General features: G+C 46.5%; 1 protein-coding gene across 2 annotated transcripts in view; it reads left to right on the forward strand.

Annotated features, from left to right (window-relative positions):
* Positions 1-12,320, forward strand: part of CAMK4 (calcium/calmodulin dependent protein kinase IV) — a 274,481-nt gene extending 262,161 nt beyond the window's left edge. For both annotated transcript variants that reach the window (XM_027970560.3, XM_060416621.1), the window contains 3 exons: positions 3,531-3,657; positions 9,918-10,070; positions 11,733-12,320. In XM_027970560.3, the coding sequence (XP_027826361.1) occupies positions 3,531-3,657; positions 9,918-10,070; positions 11,733-12,173 (721 nt within the window). In that variant the 3' untranslated portion in view covers positions 12,174-12,320. The remainder of the gene's footprint in view (positions 1-3,530; positions 3,658-9,917; positions 10,071-11,732) is intronic.
* Positions 12,321-12,729: the final 409 nt, after the last annotated feature.

Genomic DNA, 12,729 nt, shown 5'->3' on the forward strand with positions numbered 1-12,729 from the left:
GGGGTTCTCCAGGAAAGAATACTGGAGTGAAGTTGCCCTTTCCTTCTCCAGGGGATCTTCCCAACCCAGGGATCGAACCCACATCTCTTGCATCTCCTGCATTGACAGGTGGATTCTTTACTACTGCACCACCTGGGAAGCCCAAGTTAATTGTTGGAACCTGTATTATTCAAATCTGTAAAGAGATTTTGAAGGGTGTGAAAGAAAGTGAATTAGGCAGCTCAGGCTTCTATAACAAACCACAGAGGCTGGGTGCTACAGCACTACAAACGTGGAGCCCTGGAGTCTGGAGGCCAAAGGCGCTGGTAGTTCAGATCCTGCCAAGAGCCATCTTCCTGGTTGCAGACAGCCGCCTTCTCCCTGTATACACCTGTGAGCACACTGCACTGATCATAGCACGAGGTCTCATCCTTGTGGCCTCATCGAACTCTCTTAACTGCCAGAGCCCTCATCTCCAGATGCCATTACACAGGGCTCAGGGCCTTACCATCCTGATCGGGGAGAACACAGTTCAGTCCATAGTAGGAAGAGGTTCGGTTTGGCTAATTTAATAGTGATCTTAGAAAGTGCAGTGTCTAGGTAATATGGGCTAGGAAGAGGGCAACCAGGGTAGACTTCCAAGCATGTTAGCAAACTCTTGAGTTCGCCTGTTTATTTGTTGGTCAGTAGCAACCATAAAAAGGTTTAACAAGCACACCATAAAACAGTCATCTGCTATTATGTAATGTCAAAAGATATTTTCAGTGATCACTTCCCTGCGTTTCCAGGATGTAGTAAAGCTTGAAAAGAATATAGAGAGCTAGGGAACCATGTTTTTTCTCATGAAAGTGCAAACTTTCAGGTAATTTGTTTTCCACACTTATTGCTTAATTCATTAGTAATGAATTCATAAGGTCACATCATAGAATTCCTTCAGCTTACATTTAAGACCACTGTTGTGCTGTGGAAGAAGGTTGCTCCTGAACTGTGTGCGTGACATATTATGCTTAGTGATGTTCATTGCAAAACTGAACTACAAATACTGCTTCCTGTTTGCCCCTAAAATGGAAACGTGCCCACCCAAGTAGAGTTTCCTACTGAAATGTGATGAAAGGGGTTGAAGAATTAAGGATATGTGATAACTCAGAGAGATTGAGGTAGGAAATTTAATAACATTTGCCCTGGAAACCTGAAATATGGAATGAAGAACACTCCCATGTCACTAACATGGGAAAGTGAAGAGAAAAAAATGTGACTATTGGAGAAGCATCTTATTATAACCCTGAAAATAATTTAAAACTCTATCAGGTTTCTTTCCCATAGTTCACTTAAGCCCATTAGTTGAAAGTTGCTGGCTGAGTAAGTGGTAGCAGCTAACAGTGCTGCTCACGCCAATATCCTTTAGTCCTGGTCCGACTTCTGCCAGCCCCTGAGCCTAGGGACTTTTTATTTAATCTGCAGTCCACTAATGATGGATGAAGTCTACTAGGCAAGGCTCATTGGAACATTCTCTACAATGGATTGTGCCGCTGGGTTTATGTACCTCCTTTATTATTATTAAGAGTTCTACCCGGCTGTTTTGTGCTATGACCGTGCTATTTCTAAGGATGAGAGTGGCTTGGACATGAAGGCCGTTCTGTTGTTTTTCAGAAGGATTCTGCTCCTTCTACCTTCTAAACCTAAGCCCTTTACCCCTATAGACAGAAGCAACTACTGTGGTTTTCAGGTCAGAATCAGATAACACCGGAGATTCACTCTCGCCTGCAGCTTTCAGCGCTGCGTCCTGCCGCGTGGCTCGAGCGCCCTGCTCACACGCCGCCTCGGCCTCGCGGCTCCTGCGCCGCCCGCCCCGCAGCGCCGGGCTCCTCCCTGCGCCCCGAGCGCTCGCCGGCGGCCGCGCGTCTGCGCCTCCCGGCCCCACCCTCCAGGCTAATGCCCTCACCTGCTTGCCGCGTCTCGGCCACAGGGTTGCCGCCGTGTCCAGGATGGCAGGAAGGCGTCTGAGTGCCCCACTTGCACCGCTGTCAGTTTCCCCTCTAAATTCCGGAAGACGGAACGTGCGAGGTTCCTCAGCTAAGCCTGGACGGTTGGCGGCTTTCCCTGGACCCGCGGGCAGCGGCCGCCTCTGATGGACGAGGCCGCCGGGCGCGGTGTGGCCGTGTGCCCGCCTCCCTGTTCCCTTTGCTGGAGCCCCGTCTCTCTGGGGCCCCGCAGCGGCCGTGTCTGTCTGCAGGAGGCTGGGCTGCAGGCGCAGTGTGGCCGTGTGCCCCCTTCTCTGCTGGAGCCTCGTCTTCCTTGGGGGTCCCCCAGTGGGTGGTCGTGTCTGATGGAGGAGGCCACCTTGCGGGGTGTGCCGTGTGCCCTCCTCTGCTGAAGCTGCCTCTGCCCGGGGGCTCCGCAGTGCACGGGCCGGGGGGCGCCCAGCCCGGCCTCGGTGCTCCTGAGCCTCGGCTTTACCCGGCTGGCTCTGCAGTATTTGAAAGAAACCAGGACCGTCGAGCAGGATGGTCCCTGAGCCAAAGAGCAGGAGAAACGGCTTCCTCTTAAACACCTGCTGCGCCCGGATCCGCTGTGGACTGTTTCACGCTCTGCAGCAGCCGGGTCAGCTTGGTGGAAGGACTTGGGGAAATGTTTCTTACTGTGTTCATTCTTTTTCCTTCATTCTTTGTCACGTGAAACACACGCCCTGGCAAGGACTTTTTTTTTTTTTTTTTTTACAGTTCCTTTAGAACCTCCCCTGACCTGTAAGCATTAGAGGCTTGGTGGTCCCACCAGCAGCTCACTTTGCCTGTCTCTCTTTTTTATGTGAAGGGTGGTTCTGTTTCTTTCCTCTCACATTTTTATGTGACCGTGCTGGAAGGTGACGATGATCATAGTGAGATGTCTTTGCGATGTGCAGAAGTGAGGCTCGTGTGCCTGGCGACGGTCCTCTGGGCTGCGTTGCCCGCTGCAGTCAGTTCAGAAGGCCGTTCCCAGCGCTGGTGTAGGCTCCTGTCTGTGTTCACTCTGAGACCCAAACTGGAGTGGGATGGAAACCCAGTACTTTTTTCTTCTCTGTGGAAGAATTCAGTGAAAAGGACTGAACAAAAACGACTAACAACTTTTCTTTGCACCTTTTAACCTTTTTATTCTCAAAATCCTAACTTTTCCATTTTATGATAAATTGGAACTCCAATCTGCTCTCTCAATTCCTGGTGGAAAAAAACACGTGGAAATAGCACTATAGCATAATGCTTGTAATAGTGTTAGCTATTGTAATATTATTGTTGCTTTGTATCATAATTATTAATATGATTATAACTTTTTGTAGAAATCTTACATTGATTTTTTTAATCTATTTTTACTACCCTGAAGACATGATTGTATATTTATATAATCATAAATGAATTATAACAAGGCAGTTACACACTTAAGCTTAGCAGACGTACATTCATCACAGGAAGCTGTGAAAAAGGACAATATTGAATTTCTGCAAAAAATTGGTGACATACACTTAGGCTTTTAAAGGTACATTTTACAAGATACATTTTATCTTGTATCTTTTGTCCTAGACTTTGTGGATTTGAACCATTCTATGATGAGAGAGGCGATCAATTCATGTTCAGGAGAATTCTGAATTGTGAATATTACTTTATCTCCCCCTGGTGGGATGAAGTATCTCTGAATGCCAAGGATTTGGTAAGTGTGACTGAAACAAAATGAAATAAAATCCCTTACATTCATTTTTTTAGCTAATTAATGGGCAGTGCCATTTAGAAAATTAATCCCTCTTAGTAGCTTATTTCTTTTAATTATATAGTATTTTTAAGAAAACAATGCATACTAATTTTCCTTATAGATAATGAAAAAAAGATATGTTTGATTCATCTCTAGCTGAATTATCACAAATTACAAATTACTGCTTGTTAATTAATGAGTTTTTATCATCTAGAACAGAACCTGTAAGCTATGAAGCTAAGAAGACAGCTGTGCTGGGTGACTCCAAACATAATATACACAGATGAATTATTTTTTAAATGGCTTGCTGTCACTTAGATTAGTTATGCTTTGAATAAAGCAACATTATTTCTTCAAATGTTCAAACTTATTAAAATATCCTGATGGTAACACAAGTCCTATCCCGCATGACTACCATACATGAGTCACATTGTGCGTTTTGTTCGGTTTTTTGTTTGTTTCACTGACTTCTCACCTCTGGTAATACTGGAGTTTATTTGCATTCAGGACAGGTGGGGCGCTGGCCTATCCTCTGGGGTGCTGGCCCACCGGTTCTAAAATAAAGAAGATACTGAGGTGCCATTGAAGCTTTTACCATCAATTCTTTAGAGCTGTCATCCTCAATCTTTTTGGCACCAGGGACCAACTTTATAGAAGACAATTTTTCCATGGACTGGGGGTAGGGAGGCTAGTTTCAGAATGATTTAAGCAGATCACATTTATTTTGTACTTTATTTCTAATTGAATACTGCTGCTAAGATAGGAAGTACTAGTCCACAGCCCAGAGACTGGGGAACCCTGTTCTAGAGAGAAACCACACAGAGATGATGAAAAATTGACTTCTGAATCATAGAAGTTTAGATCTCCAAGGATCTCAGGACTCATTTAATCTTCCTTGAATTTTAAGGATGAGTTTGCTCAAGCGCAGAGAAGTGACGCACAGCTTCCCAGCAGAAAGGCATTGCTCGAAAGGAAGGATCCAGATTTCCGGACCCCTTCTCCAGGGCTAAAACTTTTCTCATCTTACCATCTGTGTGCTGGGAAAACAGGTTTCCTAAGGTCATGACCTTTCCAGCACGGTCTGAAGAGAGGCAGCGTGTGCGTGTGCGATGCGAAGATATCGCCACCTCCCCCTCGCGCCCCCTCTGCTGAGCGTCTGTGTGTCCGCCCATCTGTCCGCTCCATCGAGATGGGGTCCCCTCTGCTCCACGGTGCGCGGACCCCCGTCCTGGCGGCATGACTCTGGGTGGTCTGTGCTGCCCCTTCATCCTCCCTGCTCCTTCCTCTCCACCACACACACACAGACACACAGAGACAGACACACAGACACACAGAGACAGACACACAGACACACACACACAGAGGTAGACACAGAGACACACAGACACACGCACAGAGACTCACATACACAGAAACACACAGACACACACAGCCACAGACACAGACACACACAGAGACACATAAACAGACACACAGAGACACACAGACACACAGACACACATACAGACACACAGAGACACACACAGACACACACACACACAGACACACATACAGAGACACACAGACACATACACACACACAGAGATGCACAGACACACAGAGACACAGAGACACACAGACACACACAGACACACACACACAGACACACACAGAGAGACACACAGACACATACACACACAGAGATGCACAGACACACAGAGACACAGACACACAGACACACAGAGACACACAGACACACACACACAGACACACACACACAGACACACAGAGACACAGACACACATACAGAGACACACAGACACCCAGAGACACACACAGAGACACACAGACACAAACACACAGAGACACACACACACAGAGACACAGACACACACAGACAGACACACACACACACAGACATACAGACACACACACATACAGACACACACAGACATACACACAGACACACACACAGACAGACACACACACAGACACACACACACACCGCTGTCCTCCGCACATGGACCCCAGTCCCGGCAGCGAGACTCCGCGTCTGCCCGCTGCTCCTCCGTCCGCCCTGTGATGCCCCTCCGTCGTCCTCCTTCCTCTCCATACACACACACACACAGCTCTTTACACGATAGCTGATCTTTTTTATTGTGTTTTAATCGAAGGATAATGGCTTCACAGTGTTGTGTGTTCTCTGCCGTGCGGCACACAGATCCCCTCCCTCGTGAACCCCCTCGCCTCTCCAGGGGTCACAGGGCATCACAGGTGACTCGTCACCGAGCCCTGGCCGCCGTGACCTTGTCGAGGAGACCTGGTCTTCGCGGGGCACGCAGTTCTGCTCACAGTTGGTTCGTTCTTTCTGCGGCCTGATCCTCCGCCCTGGGCTTCCTTTTTCACGATAAGCATCAGTCCCGTATGCTGTGCTCAGAGGTATTCCTTAATGAGGTTCAGGTTCTGGGAGAGGATGAAGCAGGTGGGCCCAGATCTTAGTGCCATGTGGATGTGAAGTGCAGGCTCAGTAAATGTTCGTTGAATGAAACCATCGGTCGGGAAACGGATCAAGAATTCTTAAAAGTCGGACATGCCTGGGTTCAAGTACCCCGCCCCGCCCGGCCCCCCCCCCCCCCCCCCCCCCGTTTCTAATAGTTGCAGGTTTGACCTTGTGCTAACCTGACCTCTCTGTGCTTCGATTTTCTTCTCTGGATAGTACTGGTACCTGTCTCTAGGTCTTTGGAAGAATTAAGGGATGATACTAAGTAACCATCACCAACGAACTCAATAATAATCCCATTAGTTAGCCCCCTTCTGTTTCTTCTTATCTCTGATAAAAGGTTAAATGGATGAGGGTTAGCTGTGATGTTCCTTCATTCAGCTATACCTCCTGGTGGTTAAAACATTTACATAACTTCAGAACTAAAGGAATCTTTGAGCCCCTAAGTGAAACACTTATTAGCAAAACCTGCGGCTGTTCTGTCATGGGGCATGGGGAGCTGGCCTGTAAGTGGAGCTGTAGGATGAGGGCGCGTCTTTGGGTCTGAATCCTGACGAGATCACCGAGTCTCTCTGATCTTCAACAACTTTCTTAAAAACTCAGTGCCTCAGTGCCTCCAAATGTAAAGATGGATGATGACATATATAAAGTTTTGGTGCTAATTGGCTTTCCATAAATTCTTAGTATTTTCAAGCAGAAGAGAATGGTGATGATAGGGAAGAAGAAACAGAAGGTTAGAAAAGGAGCATGAAGTGTCTAATTGTCAAGGATGTTTTAAGGGTTAGGTATCACTTACATGAAATTATTAGTGTATGTATCCAACAGATGAGAGCTCTGACCACCATCAAAGCTGTTACTGCTGTGCATTCTTCTTCTTAGTTATTCTTCAGCTCCCTCCACCTAAAGTCTCAAGACTCTACCGTTTTCAAATGCAGTGTCTCTACCCCACATACATTTCTTTGCAAATGCTACAAAACAGAAAGTGAAAGGAGAACCAGATATTCATTCTTCATTTGACTAGCTTCCTAATTTTGTTAGCCTGTGTTCAGTTTTTGGATTTTTAGAATTATAAAAGATGTTATGCCTTAAGTCATCCAGAGTCCCTCATTTTACACACCGGCAGACTGAAACTCAGAAAGCTTGTCTACCTTGAAGGTACTGTGGTGTTGTAGCCACAGGACAAATTCTAAGACAAGACAAACCCTAGTATAAGTATCCTGTTGCTGCTGCTAAGTTGCTTCAGTCATGTCCAACTCTGTGTGACCCCTTAGACAGCAGCCCACCAGGCTCCCCCATCCCTAGGATTCTCCAGGCAAGAACACTGGAGTGGGTTGCCATTTCTTTCTCCAATGCATGAAAGTGAAAAGTGAAAGTGAAGTCACTCAGTCGTGTCCGACTCGTAGCGACCCCATGGACTGCAGCCCACCAGGCTCCTCCATCCATGGGATTTTCCAGGCAAGAGTACTGGAGTGAGGTGCCATCGTATAGCCCCCACCAGTTACATGAGGTTTTACGTTACATGAATCACTAAATCTTTGAGCTTCCTTCCATCCCTCATTCATGAATTGCAGCTAAATTTACTAATTGATAAGATATGGATAGTATTACATAAATTTTTTAAAAATGTTGCATGCCTGTAAGAAAAGTGTTTACAAGGAAATTAGGGTGGAAATTAGGTTGTGTAAGAAGAGGGCCCAGGAGGGTGTCCATAGTCACTCAGTAGGGGCGGGTGGGTGTCTGAGGTGAGACACATGTGGGTCTTTGAGGTCACAGAAGTAGAGACTTTGAGCAAGTTAGGACTTAAGTGCACTTCCTGGCTTCAGGTAATCTCTGCCTCATCCCAGGTCACTTCTCTGAGCCCAGGGCTGGGGGTTATTTTGGTTGTTGAACTTCCTGGCAATTCATTGTCTGCTCATGCTCACCATCGGAGTAAACCTCCCAGAATGGGCTACGATTCATTTGAATTCAGTCCTTTTAAATAAACCATATCCCCAAACCACTGACACCTTTTCTTTGATTCTAAGTAGGCTTTTACCCCAGCTCTTGGCATATTCCTTCCAGGGATAAGAGGCTTATGAAAGCGTCCTGATGGGAAGATCAAATTGCCAACATCCGCTGGATCATCAAAAAAGCAAGAAAGTTCCAGAAATGCATCTATTTCTGTTTTATTGACTATGCCAAAGCCTTTAACTGTGTGGATCACAATAAACTGTGGAAAATTCTGAAATAGATAGGAATACCAGACCACCTGACCCACCTCTTGAGAAATCTCTATGCGGGTCAGGAAGCAACAGTTAGAACTAGACATGGAACAACAGACTGATTAAAAATAGGAAAAAGAGTACATCAAGGCTGTATATTGTCACCCTGCTTATTTAACTTCTATGCAGAGTACATCAGGAGAAACGCTGGGCTGGAAGAAACACAAGCTGGAATCAAGATTGCCGGGAGAAATATCAATAACCTCAGATATGCAGATGACACCACCCTTTTGGCAGAAAGTGAAGAAGAACTAAAGAGGCTGTTGATGAAAGTGAAAGAGGAGAGTGAAAAAGTTGCCTTAAAGCTCCTCATTCAAAAACGAAGATCATGGCATCAGGTCCTATCACTTCATGGCAAATAGATGGGGAAACAGTGTCAGAATTTATTTTGGGGGCCTCCAAAATCACTACAGATGGTGACTGCAATTAAGACGCTTGCTCCTTGGAAGAAAAGCTATGACCAACCTAGACAGCATATTAAAAAGCAGAGGCATTACTTTGCCAGCAAAGGTCCATCTAGTCAAGGCTATGGTTTTCCCAGTAGTCATGTATAGATGTGAGAGTTGGACTATAAAGAAAGCTGAGCCCCAAAGAATTGATGCTTTTGAACTGTGGTGTTGGAGAAGACTCTTGAAGTCCCTTGGAAAGCAAAGAGATCCAACCAGTCCATCCTAAAGGAAATCAGTCCTGAGTGTTAATTTGAAGGACTGATGCTGAAGCTGAAACTCCAATACTTTGGCCACCTGATGCAAAGAGCTGACTCATTTGAAAAGACCCTGATGCTGGCAAAGATTGAAGGCAGGACGAGATGGTTGGATGGCATCACCGACTCAATGGACATGAGTTTGAGTAAACTCTGGGAGTTGGTAATGGACAGGGAGGCCTGGAATGCTGCAGTCCGTGGGGTTGAAAAGAGTCGGACACGACCGAGTGACTGAACTGAACCTATTCTCGAGGGCTGAGAGAGCACTATTGAGAGGATCACGGTGTAATCATAAAGGCTGTGACCCCGCCCCCTTCTGTTTGCCCGTCAGTCCCCACAGAAGCAATGACGGCGGCGTGAATCATCCGTCTCACCTGAGGTGTAGTTTACCTTCTGAACCCTAAGTGATGTGAAGTTGCAATCTAGAATTATCCAGATGCTGGCTCCCACTCAAAGTTCTTGCAGTTCACAGGCAAGGCAAGCCTTGTTTCTCTGATCTGTGGGTATCTGTGTGCCAGTTTGGGCTCTCGGTTCGCACACACCACTCTTTCCAGACTCCTCAGCTACTGGTGCCTGAAGCCATCCCCACAGTGACCGCTGGGGACTTAAAAAGGTTGTTTAATGTACATTTAGTGCACCACCAAGGAGACAGAATAATAATGTATATTACTGTACTGCCAAGAAAATTAAATAAGACCTAGAAGTTCACAGCTGAGGGGCAAGCCTCAGGTAACCATGAAAATCTCCCTAAGGAGTCGATGGTTCTTTATCATTTCAGGTCAGAAAATTAATTGTGTTGGATCCTAAGAAAAGGCTGACTACCTTTCAAGCTCTCCAGCACCCGTGGGTCACAGGTAAAGCTGCCAATTTTGTACACATGGATACGGCTCAAAAGAAGCTACAAGAATTCAATGCCCGGCGCAAGCTCAAGGTTAGATGGCATTTATTTTGTTTTATTTTTTAAAAAAGATTTCTCTCACACTTTTTGAATCAAAGATAATTCGCATTGTTTATCTAATGCTCTTACTCGTCTCCTGTGGTATCTGGGAAAATGCTGATTTGAAATCCTAACCGTGATGGTATAAAGCCAACCACAGTTCTGTTTTCCTCTTGTAAGAACTCAGTGTGGGGTTTTATTTTTCTGTTTGGGGAATTCTGGGGGAGGAAATGGCACTGGGCGGCTTGTGGGACTTTTAGTGAAGCACTGACTCCTACCACTGGCCGCCAGGGAGTTCCCAGGGTTCATTGTCAATAAAGGGAAACGTGTGGGATGTGGAGATTCACTCACCAAGTAAATACATGGTCATTGCTTCCCATTTAATTAAGGCTGAATTGCTTGAAAGTGTTGTTCAGGAAACTATTTATTAAGAAAGTTGTCTTTTTTCTGAATATGCTAAAATTGGGAAACAGTTTTTTAAAGCTATATTTTATAATATAGGCAAATAAGTATACTTGGTAAAATTAAAATAATTCAAGTGATAGGAAAGTTATCCATCAAATTATATCCCTTTTAATAGAACATATATGGAACAGAGATGAAGTGTTTTTCTCTTACATAATAGTATTTAGGACATGACTGAGCAACTTCACTTTCACTTTTCACTTTCATGCATTGGAGAAGGAAATAGCAACCCACTCCAGGGTTCTTGCCTGGAGAATCCCAGGGACGGGGGAGCCTGATGGGCTGCTGTCTATAGGGTCGCACAGAGTCGGGCACGAATGAAGTGACTTAGCAGTAGCAGCAGCAAACATATAGGGAATCTCAGGGGACAGCTGGGGGTCAGAAATAGTGTTGTATTCAGCAGTCACTTATCGGCTGATACAAGCTAAATAAACCTGAAGTGTTCCATGATCAAATTAATTTGAAATACCCTAGATTAAATACCCTTGACTTAACCCAGAATTTCTCAAACAAATTTGGCCATGGAACTCTCTTATCTTTTTAGTACCTATTAACATCCCTGGAAGTCGTGTCCCATACTCTGGGAAGCACAACTGAAGTTCTTGAATATCGGCAGTCGGTGGGCATATGCGTTGATTTAGGCTTTCCTCCAGATGACTAAATACACTACTCTGAGATTAAACAGATTTTGCTGTTCATTCTTCAAACAAGTGTTCATTAGACAATCTTGGAGTCATACACTTTCCAAGACTAAATAGTAAGAGAATGCTGCTGAGTTGCTGCAGTCGTGTCCGACTCTGTGCGACCCCAGAGATGGCAGCCCACCAGGCTACCCCGTCCCTGGGATTCTCCAGGCAAGAGCACTGGAGTGGGTTGCCATTTCCTTCTCCAGTGCATGAAAGGGAAAAGTGAAAGTGAAGTCACTTCCATCGTGTCCGACTCTGTGCGACCCCATGGACGGCAGCCCACTAGGCCCCTCTGTCCCTGGGATTCTCCAGGCAAGAATATTGGAGTGGGTTGCCATTGCCTTCTCCAAGTAAGAGAATAACACTCCCTACAAGCAAAATTGAGATCAAGCTTTGATTTGGGATTTTCAGTGGCAGTAGCCCCTGACCCTTTGGTCTAAGGCCCGGTGGTATCCTCCGGGTAGGGATTTTCGTGCAGTAACCCCTGACCTCTCTGTCTCCGCAGGCGGCTGTCAAGGCGGTGGTGGCCTCCTCCAGGCTCGGCAGCGCCAGCAGCAGCCACAGCGGCGTCCAGGAGGGCCGGGCCAGCCGGGAGCCGTCTCCACCTCAGGCTGGCGATGGGGGCGTCTCGGGGGGCGAGGGGGCCCCGGGGGCAGCCGAGGGGGCCGCCGGAGTGGAGCTGCCAGAGGTGCAGGTGGGGGAGGAGGAAGGCAGTGCTGATGGAGACGCCGCCGTGGCGGCCCCCAGGGTGGAGCCCCAGGCATCAGAGGAGGAGATGGAGGAGGCCGGCCTGGAGATGGAGGAGGCCGGCCCGGAGACGGAGGGGCGCCCAGCGTGGGAGACGCAGGGGCCCGCTGGAGCCGCGGCAGCCGCGGGAGGACGGGAGGAGGACCCTGCCCTGGAGGTCGGAGCTCAGCAGGGTGACGCGGTCCCGCTGGAGGACTAGTGGCTTTCTTCCCGTGTGGCAGCCAAACCCTGGCACTTTGCGCGTTTTGTCCTTCAGCAAGGAAGGTGGAAGCATGATGTGCACCGTAGTGTGATTGTTTCTGAGGTGCAAAAATACATATGTATCGGGTGGTCATCCTAACTTCAATGCATGTGACTGCTGTATGAAAAACTAGTGTCTCTTATGGTACGTAATGGATATCAGATACCGATGAATTAGATTTAAAATTGCAAGTAAACACAACATATAAAAACACACGTTTTCAGGGACCAGTAGTGCACATTTGAGGTTTTTGTTTTTGTTTTGTTAACCTAGCCATCCTCCACCCTTTGGATTTGTTCAGAAGGTAATTCCTTTGGACTGTTGCTCAGCTAATACTAGGTAGAGCTATAGGATGTATTCCCATGACATTTACAATATCTTCAGTAATATGCTAAAACTGTTTACAAGAAGATGGTTAGGTTATAGTTGTATGTGCAAAAAAACTGCATATATACCACTTATAATAGTAAGAAACAAGCATATTTTAAGGGCTATGAAACCATATGCCCCTAAA

Source organism: Ovis aries, chromosome 5, assembly GCF_016772045.2.
Source record: "Ovis aries strain OAR_USU_Benz2616 breed Rambouillet chromosome 5, ARS-UI_Ramb_v3.0, whole genome shotgun sequence".
In the NCBI taxonomy this organism is placed as follows: Eukaryota; Metazoa; Chordata; class Mammalia; order Artiodactyla; family Bovidae; genus Ovis; species Ovis aries.